At 30.0% G+C, this 16,434-nt stretch overlaps 5 protein-coding genes across 5 annotated transcripts; 1 reads left to right on the forward strand and 4 right to left on the reverse strand.

Moving 5' to 3' along the window:
* Nucleotides 1-879: 879 nt before the first annotated feature.
* On the reverse strand, nt 880-2,459 carry LOC123301823 (zinc finger protein 501-like). The gene is made up of 2 exons (XM_044884733.1): nt 2,343-2,459; nt 880-2,285 (listed from the first exon to the last, which is right to left on the reverse strand). The coding sequence occupies exons 1-2, from the start codon at nt 2,457-2,459 to the stop codon at nt 951-953; spliced, it is 1,452 nt and encodes a 483-aa protein (XP_044740668.1). The 3' UTR covers nt 880-950.
* A 212-nt stretch (nt 2,460-2,671) lies between these two features.
* Nucleotides 2,672-5,202, forward strand: LOC123300639 (zinc finger protein 569-like). Its single transcript, XM_044883237.1, has 3 exons — nt 2,672-2,818; nt 3,066-4,287; nt 5,174-5,202. Exons 1-3 carry the CDS (start codon nt 2,702-2,704, stop codon nt 5,200-5,202), a joined length of 1,368 nt encoding a protein of 455 aa, XP_044739172.1. The 5' UTR covers nt 2,672-2,701.
* A 516-nt stretch (nt 5,203-5,718) lies between these two features.
* Nucleotides 5,719-7,082, reverse strand: LOC123301819 (zinc finger protein 480-like). The gene is made up of 2 exons (XM_044884725.1): nt 6,908-7,082; nt 5,719-6,842 (listed from the first exon to the last, which is right to left on the reverse strand). Exons 1-2 carry the CDS (start codon nt 7,022-7,024, stop codon nt 5,736-5,738), a joined length of 1,224 nt encoding a protein of 407 aa, XP_044740660.1. The 5' UTR covers nt 7,025-7,082; the 3' UTR covers nt 5,719-5,735.
* A 717-nt stretch (nt 7,083-7,799) lies between these two features.
* Nucleotides 7,800-9,978, reverse strand: LOC123301817 (zinc finger protein 2 homolog). Its single transcript, XM_044884723.1, has 2 exons — nt 9,795-9,978; nt 7,800-9,229 (listed from the first exon to the last, which is right to left on the reverse strand). Exons 1-2 carry the CDS (start codon nt 9,909-9,911, stop codon nt 7,829-7,831), a joined length of 1,518 nt encoding a protein of 505 aa, XP_044740658.1. The 5' UTR covers nt 9,912-9,978; the 3' UTR covers nt 7,800-7,828.
* A 1,041-nt stretch (nt 9,979-11,019) lies between these two features.
* Nucleotides 11,020-13,556, reverse strand: LOC123301818 (zinc finger protein 235-like). Its single transcript, XM_044884724.1, has 3 exons — nt 13,217-13,556; nt 12,660-13,155; nt 11,020-11,897 (listed from the first exon to the last, which is right to left on the reverse strand). The coding sequence occupies exons 1-3, from the start codon at nt 13,328-13,330 to the stop codon at nt 11,119-11,121; spliced, it is 1,389 nt and encodes a 462-aa protein (XP_044740659.1). The 5' UTR covers nt 13,331-13,556; the 3' UTR covers nt 11,020-11,118.
* Between the last annotated feature and the right edge of the window lie 2,878 nt (nt 13,557-16,434).

Genomic DNA, 16,434 nt, shown 5'->3' on the forward strand with positions numbered 1-16,434 from the left:
TTGGCATAATAACTTATTCAATTAAAAATTTAATCGGAACAATAAGAAACGAACCGAGGTACTTTGTATTCGGAGATGACTTTGCTAACCACTACTCCACCTTTCACATATTATTGTTATCAATAATGTAATATACATACCTTTTACTCACCTTTTTTTAATAAAATTCTTTTCATAAACTTAGTATTTATTTATTTTACTGATCATTTTTCATTACTTACTTACCCATTATGTTCTGTTTGATATTCCTGAAATCAATGTAAAGGATGAAACATAATAATAATTAAACCAAAAAAATTGATAAAAACCATAGTTTATTATATATATTTGTACATATTTCACCTAAAATAAATATGACTGAATAATGGTTATTTTATACAATATAAAAATCAAAAATTTGGAATCTAGTTTAAGAGATTTGGGTATATTAAAATAAGCAGTTAAAATATGCACTGACTGATATTAGGTTAGGCTAGATTAGAGTGGCTGTCCTGGGGTGGGACACACTTAGACCATAGGGTCCGTTGTGATACCATCAATGAGTTGGCCCATTCCCGGCCACTACTCCATGAACCATTTATAGCTGTTTAAGAACAGCAGGAGGGCTTTGACGTCGACTGACTTTAGGTCGGAGAGGTCGTCAAAGAGAAGCTGGCTCAAATAAGTCCATCTCCTCATGACAAAAGCTGGGCAGTGACAGAGAAGATGAGACTTTGTCTCCTCCTCGTCACCACTGTGACAGCTCCTGCAGCCAGTGTCCTGTGATAGAGGCAACAACTTTGCGAACAGAGGCCCTTGGAAGTGATATGAGAACTTCGGAACGCCTGCAATTCAAGACAGACCATATCTGTCTTGTAGTACCACATGTACGTTCTTCCCTCCATCTAAGATTGGCCTTTTTCAGGATATCTTGTTTCAGGAGTAACTTGAAGTTCGCTGACTGACTGATATTAGTGAATATCAAAATTACAATTTTCATTTTTCGTTTTCGTTAACGACAAATCAAATGATTTTTCTTCGATCATTTCATTCTCTGTAAAATGTTTTTTCCTATGTTTTTTCATGCTACTCGAATCATAAAATCCTTTATTACAAAACGAACACACATAAGGGGTTTCCCCCGTATGTGTTCGCATATGTACTGTCAAATTTCCATTTAATGAAAATTGTTTATCACAAATACTACACTTGTGTGGTTTTTCTCCACTATGTGTACGACTATGAATTTTTAAATGAGGCTTTTGTCGAAAACTCTGATTGCAAATATCACATTTATACGGTTTATCCCCCGTGTGGATTAATTGATGACTGTTGTAACTTAAACGATGCGCGAATTGTTTCTCACAAAATGAACATTTATAAGGTTTTTCTCCGGTATGAGTTAGTTGATGGGTATTTAATGAAGCCATTTGTGAAAATGATTTTTCACAAAGTTGACATTTATACGGTTTTTCCCCAGTGTGAACTTTTATGTGTGATTGCAACCCTGATCGACGTACAAATCCTTTTCCACAATGATTACATAAATATGATTTTTCTCCGTGAAATAATTTATGTGTGGATAAAATTCCTTTACTAGCAAATGTTTTATTGCATACTTTACATTCATACGGCCCCCCAATATCATCCTTAATACTACGAATAACATTTTTTCCTCCGCCTGACGTCACATTTCCACCTAGCGTATGTTTTAATTTAATATGATGACGTAACTGAGATTGTTGCTTATACGATTTCTCACATTGGGAGCATTTAAATGGTGTTTCGTTCGTATGAACACGTATATGATCCATTAACGCAGTTTTTTGTATAAAACTACGATCACAAAATGTACAAACATGAGGTTTTTCACCGGTATGGATTTTTAAATGTCGTTGATAATTTCCACTAAGTGAAAATTCTTGTTTACATGTTTCACATTTGTATGGTTTTTCTTTAGTATGTGACCGCATATGATCACGTAAATTTAATATACTTTTATTACATATATTGCACGTATATTTACGTTTTTCACGTTTCTTCTTTGGCTTTGCATAATTTTCTTTTGGTATATTTTCCTCATCGTAATCGTTCGATGATTGATAATTGTCATCATCTTCAGCGATATAGTAATTTTCTTCTTTAATCGTATCAATAATTATTTCCTTTTTAATATTTAATTGTTCTAAATATTCGATAAATTTTTGATGGACATCTTGACATTGTTTTTTAAAATTATAGGCAGAATTTAATTTATCCAAACAGTTTGTACATATTTTCTGTGGATAATTATCATTTTCGATTATCTAAAAATCACTTAAAGTTAATGAAATGTTAAGAGTTTGAATTAAATTTGTTGTTACCTTAATATCAACGATTTCAGTTAACATATCCGCTATTTTGAAAGGATCTTCGCTAAATAAAGATTGTAATTCTCCCTCAGATGAACACGTTCTACAAATTGTTTCAAAATTGTACATTATTGCACAAATAAATCCAAAATATTAATATTTTAATATTTTTAATCAGATTTCATACTAGTTTACTTCGTTTACTTCAACAATATTCTTATTTGTTTGTTTAAGATGGGGAATATTCTGTCATTTCAATTCCATCAAAGATTTTATATAATGATAGTGGCGTGTCTCTCTGTACAATCATTTTGTTGATATATTTGAAATACTTTAGAATAACAAAATATTAGAAATTTATTTATAAAATAATGTACAATTTTGAAACAATTTGTAGAACATGTTCATCTGAGGGTGAATTACAATCATTATTTAGCGAAGATCCTTTCAAAATAGCGGATATATTAACTGAAATCATTGATATTAAGGTAACACAAAATTCAATTTACTAGTTTAGTCAACAAGGTCGTAAAAATACGCGTGATAGCTTATTCGATAGCTAAATATCGGTATTTCGATTGCAACGCAATCATGGTCAGTAGCAAACTTTATTCATGTAATTATTCAGTATGAATAAAATTTGCTACGCTTCCGGCTTGTTCCGGCTATTTTAAACTTGTTGACTAGAATAATACGAGCTTAATTTTACATTTCGTTAATTTGATGTACTTTTAGATAATCGAAAATGATAATTATCCACAGAAAATATGTACAAACTGTTTGGATAAATTAAATTCTGCCTACAATTTTAAAAGACAATGTCAAGAAGTAAATGAAAAGTTTAAAGATTATTTAAATAAAGTAAATGTAAAAAATGAAATAATCGTTGAAACAATCAAAGAGGAAAAGTGTTACGTAACTGAAGACGACGATCATGATAATTATCAATCCTCGAATAATTATGATGACGAACAATCTCAAAATGAAAATTGTCCTAAGCCAAAAAAGAAAAAAAAGAGACGTGATGAATATAAACATACGTGTAAAATATGTCTGAAAACGATTTATAATTTACGTGATCATATGCGATCACATACCAAAGAAAAACCATTTAAATGTGAAACATGTAAACAGGAATTTTCACTAAATGGAAATTATCAACGACATTTAAAAATTCATACCGGTGAAAAACCACATGTTTGTACATTTTGTGAGCGTAGTTTTATACAAAAGAGTGCGTTAACAGAACATTTACGTGTCCATACGAACGAAACACCATTTAAATGTCCTCATTGTGATAAATCCTATAATCAACAGTCGAATTTACGTCATCATATTAAATTAAAACATAGTCTGACGTCAGATGGTGAACAAAATTCGATTCGTGGTACGGGATTAACATATAAATGTAAAATTTGTAATAAAACTTTTCCAAGTAGAGGAATTTTATCCACACATAAATTATTCCATGGGAAAAAATCACATTTATGTAATCATTGTGGAAAAGGATTTTTTCGTAGATCATGGCTCTTAGCTCATATAACAGTACACACCGGGGAAAGACCCTTTAAATGTAAATTATGTGAAAAATCGTTCACACAAGTTGCTTCGTTAAATAAACATCAATTAACACATACGGGTGAAAAACCGTATAAATGTACACAATGTGAAAAATCCTTTTCACAAATGGCTGCATTAAATACACATCAGTTAACACATAGTGGAGAAAAACCGCATAAATGTAGTGTTTGTGATAAACAATTTGCTTTAAAAGGAAATTTAACGGTACATATGCGAACACATACGGGGGAAACTCCTTATGTGTGTTCTGTGTGTAATAAAGGATTTTATGATTCGAGTAGTATGAAAAAACATAGAAAAAAACATTTTAGCGAGAATGAAATGATCGAAGAAAAATCATTTGATTTGTCGTTAACGAAAACGAAAAATGAAAATTGTAATTTTTAAAATTGAATGTATTTTAACAAACAAACAAAAATTTTGTTAAATAAAAATAAATTTTATCTTAAAACTATTTAATAATTTCCTAGGAATATATTGTGACCAAAACCATCCCATTTTCTTTCAGGTAAGTCTTATGATGATGAAGAAAACTAATAAATGTCAGCTATGGTACCATGGAGGAGTTCCGATAATGGCAGCCTTTCATTCATAATTCAGATACTTACTTTTCATAAGCAGTTAACATCAAAACTAATTTCCATTAATTAAAATATGAGTAATTTAGTACAGGCCCATGCGCAGAAATCATCCAAAGGGAGGGGGAGTTCAAACTTTTGTTCATCATGTTAGTTTTTAAAGTCAATAAAAACAAGAAACTCTTTTTTCTCGTAGTAGAACATTTAATTAATTCAAAATGTGATATTTGGTCACTACTTTTCAATAACTTAATTCTACGAGGTACAGAAAAAAAACACTTTTCAAAATTCTATGCGCATCGACCTTACACATCGTGGTGTATATTGAGAAAGGCTAAACCGTTTAACTGATCTAAGGTATGTTTTGAGACGACGCAGAGTTGAAAAGGAGCGTTTATTCGTCGCTGTTATCACAGGCAAAACTGCTAGAATGCAAAGTATTCGGTTGATATTTGGAAATACATCTTCATTGCAAATATTCAGTGCTTCGAGTGGATTTTTGACGTACTGTCCGACTATGCATTTTCATCAAAACTTTGCCGATTCATATGTCATGGAAATCATCGTGCAAAATTGAAGAGTGTAGTTAAAAAAGTTGATCGCAAGAATCTTCGATCATGTCCTATTGATAAACAAATGATATTAATACAATGATTGATATTCTTATCATATTAATTTTCACAGCATCCTTGTACTCACATTTTCGTCTTTAATAATTTCAATCCGTGGTTTTTAACTCAAACAGAGACGAATATCCATGGTCAACAGTCTCAAGATCAAAAATCAATAAATGTCGAAAAAGCTCGAACAGCTTAGGTACTTATAGTCAGTGGAAATGTATTTCATAAATGTATGCATTTACAATACTATAATATGGTGAGTTCAAATTTATGTGGAGGGAGTCTCAATGGGAGGAATTGGTGGGTTCCTTGGATCCATCAATCCCGGCAGGAGACCTGCGGGCATTCTGCATGGCGTCTGGTGTCGGCAGACATCTGCTGAGAGGGATTCTGTGAGGTGAGACGTTTGTTTTTTTGCTTTTTTTGTATTAATAAAAACATATTTTAATTTTAAAAAAGATATATTTTTATTATTTTTTGGATAAATTTTATTATATTGTTAAACGATGTTTTGGAACACCGTTTAGTAACTCTGAATAACTGAGTTACTAACTTAGTAACTCTGAATTTCTAAGACTTATTCTTTCTTCAAATATTTTTTCCACCAGGGTTGTTCTCCAAAAAATTTATTTTTGGATATTTTCTAATAATTTGTCTTCTTTAATTCGATCTTCCGCTAATAAATGTTTTCTCTTATGCTTAGAAAAGTTACTCGAATCATAAAAACCTTTATCACAAACCAAACACACATAAGGTGTCTCGCCCGAATGCATAAACATATGCGACGTTAAACTGGATTTAAAAGCAAACGCTTTATCACATAACGTACATTTGTACACTTTTTCCGCGGGTGGTTTCGTACGTATTTTATTATTTTTGTGTCTTATTAAATGTTTTTTCAAGTCACACGAATTACGATATCCTTTATTACAAAGTGAACAAACAAATGGAGTTTCTCCCGTATGACTTCGCATATGTCGTATTAAATTCCCTTTTGCAGGAAATGATTTCTCACAAACATTACACTTATGTGGTTTTTCTCCGGTGTGATTTAATTTATGTTGGGTTAGTAAGGCGAGTTGCAAAAATGATTTTTCACAAAGATCACATTTATATGGTCGTTCTCCCGTGTGTAGTTTTACATGATTAAACATCGCTGTTCTATGACCAAACGCTCTCCCACAATAATTACATAAATATGTTTTCTCTTTGTTTACACCCGTGGATTTATCATGAATTTTTAAGTGCTCCTTTAAATTCGATGTTGTTATAAAACTACGTCCACAAATATTACAAACGTGAGGTCTTTCGCCGGTGTGTATTTTTTTATGTCGACAATAATTTGAACTTGTGGAAAATTCTTGTTGGCATGTTCCACATTTAAATGGTTTTTCTTTGGTATGTGAACGCAAATGATCTTTCAATCTTAATACAGTTTTGTTGCATATATTACAAGTACGTTTCCGTCTATTATGCCATTTTATTTTTATTTTATTTTCTTCTGGTTGTTCATCATCGAAATCATTTGAAGATTGATAATTATCATCGTTATCTTCTTCATCATTCAGACAATTTTCCTCTTTGATCGTTTCAATTTCACTTTTAACATTATTTAAAATATCTGTGAATTTTTTATTAACTTCATGGCATTGTTTTTTAAAATTGTAAGCGGAATTTAATGTATCCAAACAGTTTCCACATATTTTCTGTGGATAATTATCATTTTCAATTACCTAGAAATCCATTAAGTTAACGAAATATATGTAAAATTAAATTCGAATTGAGCTTATTTTGTTACCTTTATATCGACGATTTCTGTTAATATATCTGCTATTTTTACAGAGTTTTCACTGAATAGGGGTTGTAATTCCCCCTCAGATGAACAGGTTCTACAAATTGTATCAAAATGAAACATTGTAAAATATGAAAATCATTTAAAGTCTTTAATGTTTATATTTTCAATCAATTGCAAATAAAATTGATTGTATTGTACATTGAGACACTCCTTTCTTTAACCAAATGAAATTTTAAACAACAGACTTATACATGTAAAGACAGACGACATACGGATGTCAAACGTTTGTAAATTCAAAATAGGTTGATTTAGCTAAAATTATTGTTTGCACCACTTTCTTGCCAAAAACTTAAATTAAATTTTAAACTGTCAAAAACGCGGGCATCCAATTTGATGACGTAATATGGGTCTCACTATACTACCCAACTGTCTACACTGGACTAACTGATGGTCTATGACTCATACCGCTATGACATCACAGCAGGGCTTACCCGCGTTTTAGGTCACGTAATATACAGTTTAAAAATTACGATTTTTAATTTTAAAATAAAAAAGTGCTTTTATGACTCGAAATCAGAATATTTAAGTATATTTTTACATAAATTTTAACTTTTTTCAATTTTCATGATTTATTTTTGACTAACGATAATACTCTATTTTGATTAACCAAATATTAGATTGTGTTATTTTAATTTCTTATAAATTTTTTTTTGTATCGTTAAAAAAACAATTCAAAAATGATTGCTGATTTGATCGAAATGATTTGGGTAACATACTACCTCAACAAAAATAAATCAAAATCACAATTCATAACAAAATTTTTATTATTTAAACATTTTTTTCCATAGTTAAATAAAAAATCATAGATAAATCAAATTATTTTTCTTCTGTTAAATAAGTAATAACTAATCAGTCAAGCGCCTACTATTTTACTTTAACATCTTCAACCAACCTTTTTTCCGTTAATAAATGTTTTCTCTCATGTTTTTTCATACTACTTGAATCATAAAATCCTTTATTACAAACCGAACACACAAACGGTGTTTCCCCCGTATGAGCACGTCTATGTATCGTTAAATTATGTTTCAATGCAAATTTTTTCTCACAAAAATCACATTTGTAGGGTTTTTCCCCCGTATGAGTACGAATATGATTTTTTAAATGCAAAGCTAATCGAAAACATTGATGACAAGTCTCACATTGAAATGGTTTTTCACCTGTGTGAACTGATTTATGTTGATCCAGTGTACCTCTTTGTGCAAAGGTTTTCTCACAATGTTCACATTTATAGGGTCTTTCCCCCGTATGAACGAATTGATGTTGATTCAGTGTAAATTTACTTATAAAAAATTTCTCACAAAGATCACATTTATATGGTTTTTCACCATGAATATCATCTGACCTCATTGCCACATCGTGAGTTGTTAAACTATGTTGGATTAAATTGTTTTTTATTCGAAATTTTTGATTACAAATATTACATTCAAACGGTTGAGCCCCCGTATGAATGACTTCATGAGTTTTTAGGGTTGATTTTAATGCAAATTGTCTGTCACAATACGTGCATTTAAAACGTTTTAACCCCGTATGCGTATTTTGATGGGCGCTTAACGAGGTCCATTGATTAAATGACTTTTCACAAAGTTTACATTTATAGGGTCTCTCGTTGGTGTGTATATTTATATGATATTTTAATTTTTGTCGTGTCGTAAAGCCTTTTCCACAATAATTACATAAATGTGATCTTTTTTTAGCAACTTTTTCTTTTGTGTTAAATTGTGGATCATGTGTGCGTAGATGTTGCATTAAACGGTATCGACGCATAAATCTACGTTCACAAATTTCACAAACATGAGGTTTTTCCCCCGTATGCGTGTTTAAATGTAGCTTATAAGTGGAACTTACTGAAAATTCTCGTTGACATGTTTCACATTTGTATGGTTTTTCATTGGTATGTGTTCGCATATGTTCATATAATTTGGTCACACTTTTATTGCAGATTTCGCATACTTTCGTTTTTCTTTTAGTTGTTTTCTCTTCTTCAAGTTTAATTTCTGATTCTTCTTCTGTCGTTAATTTAGTTTCGTCGTAGCTGTATTTACTTTCTGAATTCTCATCAAAATTATCTTCTAAAATAAAATAATGGGCATCTTCTGTTTTAATATCATTTTCTTCAATGGTAATTTCATTTTTAACGCTAACATTGTAATATTCTATAAATTTTTGATGAGCATCATGACATTGTTGTTTAAAATTATAGGCGGAAACTAATTGCTCCAAACAAATTGTACATATCTTTTGTGGATAATTATCATTTTCGTTTACCTATAAATAGGGTATTATCGTTAGTCAAAAATAAATCATGAAATTTGAAAAAAGTTAAAATTTATGTAAAAATATACTTAAATATTCTGATTACGAGTCATAAAAACACTTTTTTCTTTTAAAATATTATAATAAAAAATCGTAATTTTTAAACTGTATATCACGTGACCTAAATCGCTTGTTAGCCCTACTGTGATGTCATAGCGGTATGAGTCATAGACCATCAGTTAGTTCAGTGGGTATAATATATACATCTATAAGTATTTATATTTATATTATAATCAGATGTCTATGAATATATCTGACAAAATGATTTGTGTTATTTCGTATAGTGATACCCATATTACGTCTTCAAATTGGATGCCCGCGTTTTTGACAGTTTAAAAAAGGTTTAAAATTTAATTTAAGTTTTTGGCAAGAAAGCGTGTGCATTTTTCGAAATAAATTTTTGGTGGCTTTTTATTAGCAAAATCAAAATTTTGAAGTACTTTTTCAAAAATAGTGGAATACCCTATTCAAAAATTAAACGAAATGGAAAGTACATTCGAATTAAGTTTGTTGTTACCTTAATTTCAACGATTTCAGTTAACATATCTGCTATTTTTATAGTATCTTCGTTGAATAGAGATTGTAATTCACCTTCTGATGAACATGTTCTACAAATTTTTTCAAAATTTAACATATTGAAAAGTATTAATTTTTTTCGTTTCTGCCTTCAATAAATTATAAAAGTCAAATTGATTGAATTGTACAGCCAGATAGCAGAACACTCCATTCTTTTTGAAATTATGGAGAACACGTTCGGTTGGTGGTGCTATCTTTAGAATACAAAATGTATGAAGGTGTAGATTAGTGATGTTACGAATATTCGTATTCGCATATTTTTATACCATGTATATATATTATATAGTGTGTCACTGTGTCCCCGGATAGAGGTAACTATACTAGTAAATTTCCTTATTTTGCATTTTAAGAAAAAAAGTCATTCTTTATAAGAAGTTTTACATATTATGAAAAGTATGTAGGAATATTTAAAACTTCTTAATAATGTACAGGGTAGCCAAAAATTTGGAATCATTATTTTTATTTTTGGTAAACTACCCTTCTTTTTTATAAGTTGGCGAAATGTTACTAAGAAAAGTAACTCGCAATTAAAAATTATGACTCTATACAAAATATCAAGAAGATCCTTGTACTTTAATTATAGCATCATTTTTTATTTAAACAAAAGCTCTAATTATAAAAAAACGTAAGAAAGAAAATAATAATAAATCAATTAACATGTACTATCCGAGAGTGTAATTTTTTGTGGACTAGTTGAGAAAATTAAAAAGAAAATTTATTTTCTCGGATATACTGCAAATTCGGGAGAGGAAATGGAGGTGGTTAGAGCATACTTTGAGAAAGTCTGAAGCAACAGTAGAAAGGGGGCTTAGATAGAAAATGACCATTGAGAAAGAAGCAAAAGTTTTTAAAATATATACACACAAATAAATGTAAATTTAAATATAATTTTATTTTTAATCAAATGGTTTGTTTTTCTTATAGAGTGTTGAGCATTTAAGATGAGACACCCTCATATTTTCGTTATTTATAGGAATATCGTTTTGAAATATTGCATAGTTGTTCAGTAACGATCAAAATAATGAAGCGATTAAAAAATGAATGAAATAATTCGAATTTTATCAATTTAAATTGGTATATGGGTATAAAAAATAATTCTAAGCAACTTTTTCGATATCTCTAACCATCACTGACGCTAGGCAAAATATTATGAATCATCTCTATTCGTTAATTTGTACTGGACTGAGTTTAAAGTTCAGATTTCGGTTAAAAGTGATCCATCACCCTCTATGAAAAGATGAGGGTGTCTTTCATTTTAAATGCTCTCATTTTTCGTTAGTACCTAAATGTGTTTTCTTATGTTTTTTCATACTACTCGAATTAGTAAATCCTTTATTACAAATCGAACACAAATAAGGAGTTTCCCCTGTGTGAATACGTTCATGTACAATTAAATTTTCTTTGATAGCGAATGATTTATTACAAAATGTACATTCATAAAATTTTTCACCCGTATGAATAAGATTATGTCTTTTTAAATGTGTCATTTGTCGAAAACATTGATTACAAATATCACATTTAAACGGTTTTTCCCCTTTATGAATTAACATATGTTTTTCCAATTTATTTTTAGTCGTGAATTGTTTCTCACAATCTGAACATTTAAATGGTCTGTCTCCAGTATGAACTTTAATATGTAATTGTAAACCTGTTATTCCCATAAAACTTTTTCCACACTCGCCACATAAATATGGTTTTTCCGTATGTAACAATTTATGTGTCGATAAAGTTTCCTCGGTATTATAACATTGGTTACAAATTTCACATAAGAATTCCCCATTATCTGTTGGTTCTAAATTGCCGGCATGTTTAAGTCGTAAATGTAGTTTTAAATGTTTCCGTAATTGAAAAGTTCTCGAACAGTAAATACAACTAAAAACGTCTTGTCCAGAGATCGATGTTTCAATACAAGCATTTGAAACCACAGAAGAATGATTTTTTAAATGGGCTGATAAGTACCTTTTTAGTACGAAACCAAGTCCACACAGTTCACAAACATACGGACGATCTCCTGCGTGAATTTTCACATGACTTTGTAACCATTCTGAAAAAAGATAAAATATTTCTGTCAATAATTTTATTTGGCTGATGGTTAGGTTCAGAGTGGCTGTCCTGGGGTGGGACACACTTAGACCATAGGGTCCGTTGTGATACCGTTAATGGGTTGGCCCATCCCCGGCCACTACTCCATGAACCATTTGGAGCTGTTTAAGAACAGCAGGAGGGCTTTGACGTCAACTGACTTTAGGTCGGAGAGGTCGGCAAAGAAAGGCTGGCTCAAGTAAGTCCATCTCCTCATAACAAGAGCTGAGCAGTGACAGAGAAGATGAGACATTGTCTCCTCGTCATCACTGTGACAGCTCCTGCAGTAGTCGTGATACACTGCCAGGCCTAAGCGTTCAGCATGCTTGCCACCCAGCCAGTGTCCTGTGATAGCCGCAACAACTTTGCGAACAGAAGCCCTTGGAAGTGATATGAGAACTTCAGAACGCCTGCGATTGTACTCAGACCATATCTGTCTTGTAGTACCACAAGTACGTTCTTCCCTCCATCTATAATTGGCCTTTTTCAGGATATCCTCTTTCAGGAGTAACTTGAAATTAGCAAATGGAACTCCCGGGTATTTGAGTGAATAGTTGAATGTTAATATTTTCGAAAGCAGAGATTTTTATAAAGAATAACTTTTTTTCGTAAACCTTATAATAAAAAAGTTTTCCATGTGTAGCCAACTTAAGTAGTAGACACTCTGTATATTTCATATACACAGGGTATAATAATATGATCGATTAGTAAAATTATTAATTACCTTTTGTAGAATATTGTTTTTCGCAAATTTCACATTTATACGGCCGTTCCTTGGTATGCGACCTTAAATGTCGATCTAATTTCGTTACTTTTTTTGTACAAATATTACACGTATATAATTTTTTTTTCTTTCTTGCTTTCGTTTTCTGTGAAGGAGGCCCCGGTGAAGTTGTTAGACTTAGTTTTTCCGAATCTACAGGTGGTTCATGTAATAATTTTTCGGAATATATCATAGGTTCAGAAAATAGTTTTTCTGATTCAACTATGGGTTCAGATGATAGCTTTTCATCGTCATCCCAATTTAAATCATTTTCATCTTCTACAACATAAAATTGATGTTCTTCTTTAACATAAATTTCCTGTTTTACGAGACTTTGTACACATTGTTCGAATTTAATATGTACATCCTGACATTGTTTTTTAAATTCATACGCCGATATTAATTTTTCCAAACATTGTTTACAGATGCTTTGTGGATAATTATCATTTTCTCTTACCTTAAAAATCACTCGAAAAATTATTGGGAAAATTATTTATGTATGTGACAAAAATGATTACCTTTAAATCAACAACTTCAGTTAACATATTCACAATTAACATAGAGTCTTCTGTAAATAACGATTTTAATTCACCTTCAGATGAACATGTGCGACATATTTTTTCAAAATTCATTTTATTTTAACTTAGTTTGTAAACAAATAATAGGTTATAAATGGAGTGTTCTATATACATGTCATGGAGGTTAGAGAGAAGGAAAACGATCGCTGTGGAGAATAGTTTCCCAGAGATACGGACAAAATAAGTGAGGCGCTGTTGTTAAATTTGTCCATTATGCAACTAATTTCATCTACTTATACTCATAAACAGCTAGCTTCGCAGATACTACTTACCAACGAATTTCTTTTTGCGTCGGAGGTTAAAAATGTAAAAATTGAGTATGAACTTTCTCGGTATAATAACTTATTTAATTAAAATTTTATTCGAGACAATACTAAATACGAACCGCGGTTTTCTATAACCGAACCCGACTATGCTAACCACTACCCCATCTTTGACATATTATCGCGGTATCAATAATGTTATATATAAAGCTTTTACTCACCTTTTTCTAATAAACTTATTTTCTTAAACGTACTTACCTGTGAATAATTAATTGTTATTTCATAAAATAAGAAAAAAAGTAATTATGTTAGTCCCACCTTCCTACTTATGTCATAAATCAATCTTATGTCAAGGGGTGTGAATTAAAATACCATAAAATATACTCTCATAATTAATTAATAAAAAACATTTCGGGGCATAGCTAGATACGAACCGACGTACTTTGTAACCTGAGACGACTGAGCTAGCCACTACTCCACTTTGGACATATTACGTTTATCAATAATGTACTATATATAACTTTTACTCAACTTTTTACTATAAACTTATTTTCTTAAACTTAGTATTTATTTCCTTTTACTGACCTTTTTTCATTTAACTCATATTAAACTTACTTATTATTAATTTCTTTTTACTTACCTTTTTTCAATAAACTTACCTATAAATGAATAATTATATGTAGTAATATTTTGTTAAAAATGTAGGTTCTGTTTGATATTCCTGAAATCGATGTAAAGGATAAAAGATAAACGTTGGTATACTATTGAATATTAATAATTAAACCAGAAAAATTGATAAAAACAATATTTTATTATATATATTTATTTGTACATTCCTTGTAGATATAATTCTGTTCTGGAAGTCAGAATATTTAATTTGAAATTCAGAAAAAGAATATGTAAAGTAAAACTATCTCTGAAAATATCAAATAAATTATTAATCAATCATTTAATGACAGTAAATGGTAATTGATTGAGACTCTTTCGGAAAAAATATTCTGACTTCCAGAACAGATTTATATTGCACAAGGGATATTTCACCCAAAATAAATATGAATGAATAATAATGGTTATTTTAAACAGTATAAAATTATTTTTCGGGATAGCGTTTTCATTTTTTCTAAATTTTCAATAATTTTATCCTGAATTTTTTTTAACAGTTCTTTGTTAAATTTTATTTTGAATTTCCTTGGTGGAAAAAATATTTGCAACAAGAGCATTAATTAAATAACGGCGATGTTACTTTTTTACAAATTTGTTTCTTTTTTTTATCGATTGTGAATACGTTTATGTGTAACTAAATGATGTTGAAGAGTAAATGTTTTATTACAAACATCACATGAAAATAGTTTTTCTCCGCTGTGAATACGTTTATGTTTAACTAAATTACTTTTCTGAGTAAATGTTTTATTACAAACATCACATGAAAATGGTTTTTCTCCACTATGAATATGTTTATGTAAAACTAAATTACTTTTTTGGGTAAATGTTTTATTACAAACATCACATGAAAATGGTTTTGCTCCACTATGAAACCGTTTATGTACAACTGATTCACTTTCCCAAGTAAATGTTTTATTACAAACATCACATGAAAATGGTTCTTCTCTACTATGAATATGTTTATGTATAACTAAATTACTTTTCTGAGTAAATGTTTTATTACAAATATCACATGAAAATGGTTTTTCTCCGGTGTGAATACGTTTATGTATAACTAAATAAGTTTTCTGAGTAAATATTTTATTACAAATATCACATGAAAATGGTTTCTCTCCGGTATGAATTCGTTTATGTTTAACTAAATAACTTTGATCGGTAAATGATTTATTACAAACATCACATGAAAATGGTTTTTCTCCGCTGTGAATTCGTTTATGTTTAACTAAATCACCTTTCTGAGTAAATGTTTTATTACAAACATCACATGAAAATGGTTTTTCTCCGGTGTGAATACGTTTATGTTGAACTAAATGACTTAGATCAGTAAATGTTTTATTACAAACATCACATGAGAATGGCTTTTCTCCGCTGTGAATACGTTTATGTACAACTAAATTATTTTGCCAAGTAAATGTTTTATTACAAACATCACATGAAAATGGTTTCTCTCCGGTGTGAATACGTTTATGTCTAACTAAATTACTTTTCACATTAAATGTTTTATTACAAATATCACATACAAATGGTTTTTCTTCTAAATCAGTTTCATCTAATATTTCATCTTTAATAATTAGTTCAGTATGTAATTCTTTTTCAAGTTTAATATTTTCATAATTAATTGTGTACACTTGTTTATCATTTTCATCACTAACAGGTTCATGTTTTACACTCACAACACTATCACTATCATTGCTGCCTTCTTCTTTTATTTTAATGTGCCCACCTTCCATTAAAATAGTTTCATCTAATATTTCATTTTTAATAATTAGTTCAGTATGTAATTCTTTTTCAACTTTAATATTATCTTTATTAATAAATAAATAATTATTTGTATCAACAAATGAATTATTTGTCATTTTGTTTAATATTTAATATTATTACCACGAAGACTTATTTATCAAAAGGATCAAGCATTAATTCACAACTCGTAAACATAACCTATAATAACAGCTGAATCAATAGACTATAAACCAGGACATTTCAACTAAACCATTATTTTAATAATTAATATTTTTTTAATTACTTAAAACTAATTCAGTGAGCTATTCAATGCGTAAGATCGTATTGACGGTAATTAGCTGCTTCAACAGTTATTGTTTGTTTAATTAATTCTTTGATAAAGCGGTATCCGGAAATAGCGTACTTCTATCCCACTTTATGGGCTTAATTCGAAAAACAGAGACAGACAAACATTACCCATCGATTCCCATGAAAATCTACTGGCGAGGAGTC

Source organism: Chrysoperla carnea, chromosome 5 (genome assembly GCF_905475395.1).
Source record: "Chrysoperla carnea chromosome 5, inChrCarn1.1, whole genome shotgun sequence".
In the NCBI taxonomy this organism is placed as follows: domain Eukaryota; kingdom Metazoa; phylum Arthropoda; class Insecta; order Neuroptera; family Chrysopidae; genus Chrysoperla; species Chrysoperla carnea.

What these genes read in the sequence shown, in the direction of transcription:
- LOC123301823 (XM_044884733.1), bottom strand. Translation starts at nt 2,459, where the DNA reads ATGTACAATTTTGAAACAATTTGTAGAACGTGTTCATCTGAGGGAGAA. An exon ending in CTGAAATCGTTGATATTAAG is followed by an intron (nt 2,286 to 2,342) that starts GTAACAACAAAT and finishes AGTGATTTTTAG; the next exon opens with ATAATCGAAAATGATAATTA.
- LOC123300639 (XM_044883237.1), top strand. Translation starts at nt 2,702, where the DNA reads ATGTACAATTTTGAAACAATTTGTAGAACATGTTCATCTGAGGGTGAA. An exon ending in CTGAAATCATTGATATTAAG is followed by an intron (nt 2,819 to 3,065) that starts GTAACACAAAAT and finishes ATGTACTTTTAG; the next exon opens with ATAATCGAAAATGATAATTA. An exon ending in GAAAACGAAAAATGAAAATT is followed by an intron (nt 4,288 to 5,173) that starts GTAATTTTTAAA and finishes TAATTTTCACAG; the next exon opens with CATCCTTGTACTCACATTTT.
- LOC123301819 (XM_044884725.1), bottom strand. Translation starts at nt 7,024, where the DNA reads ATGTTTCATTTTGATACAATTTGTAGAACCTGTTCATCTGAGGGGGAA. An exon ending in CAGAAATCGTCGATATAAAG is followed by an intron (nt 6,843 to 6,907) that starts GTAACAAAATAA and finishes ATGGATTTCTAG; the next exon opens with GTAATTGAAAATGATAATTA.
- LOC123301817 (XM_044884723.1), bottom strand. Translation starts at nt 9,911, where the DNA reads ATGTTAAATTTTGAAAAAATTTGTAGAACATGTTCATCAGAAGGTGAA. An exon ending in CTGAAATCGTTGAAATTAAG is followed by an intron (nt 9,230 to 9,794) that starts GTAACAACAAAC and finishes CCCTATTTATAG; the next exon opens with GTAAACGAAAATGATAATTA.
- LOC123301818 (XM_044884724.1), bottom strand. Translation starts at nt 13,330, where the DNA reads ATGAATTTTGAAAAAATATGTCGCACATGTTCATCTGAAGGTGAATTA. An exon ending in CTGAAGTTGTTGATTTAAAG is followed by an intron (nt 13,156 to 13,216) that starts GTAATCATTTTT and finishes GTGATTTTTAAG; the next exon opens with GTAAGAGAAAATGATAATTA. An exon ending in AAAACAATATTCTACAAAAG is followed by an intron (nt 11,898 to 12,659) that starts GTAATTAATAAT and finishes ATCTTTTTTCAG; the next exon opens with AATGGTTACAAAGTCATGTG.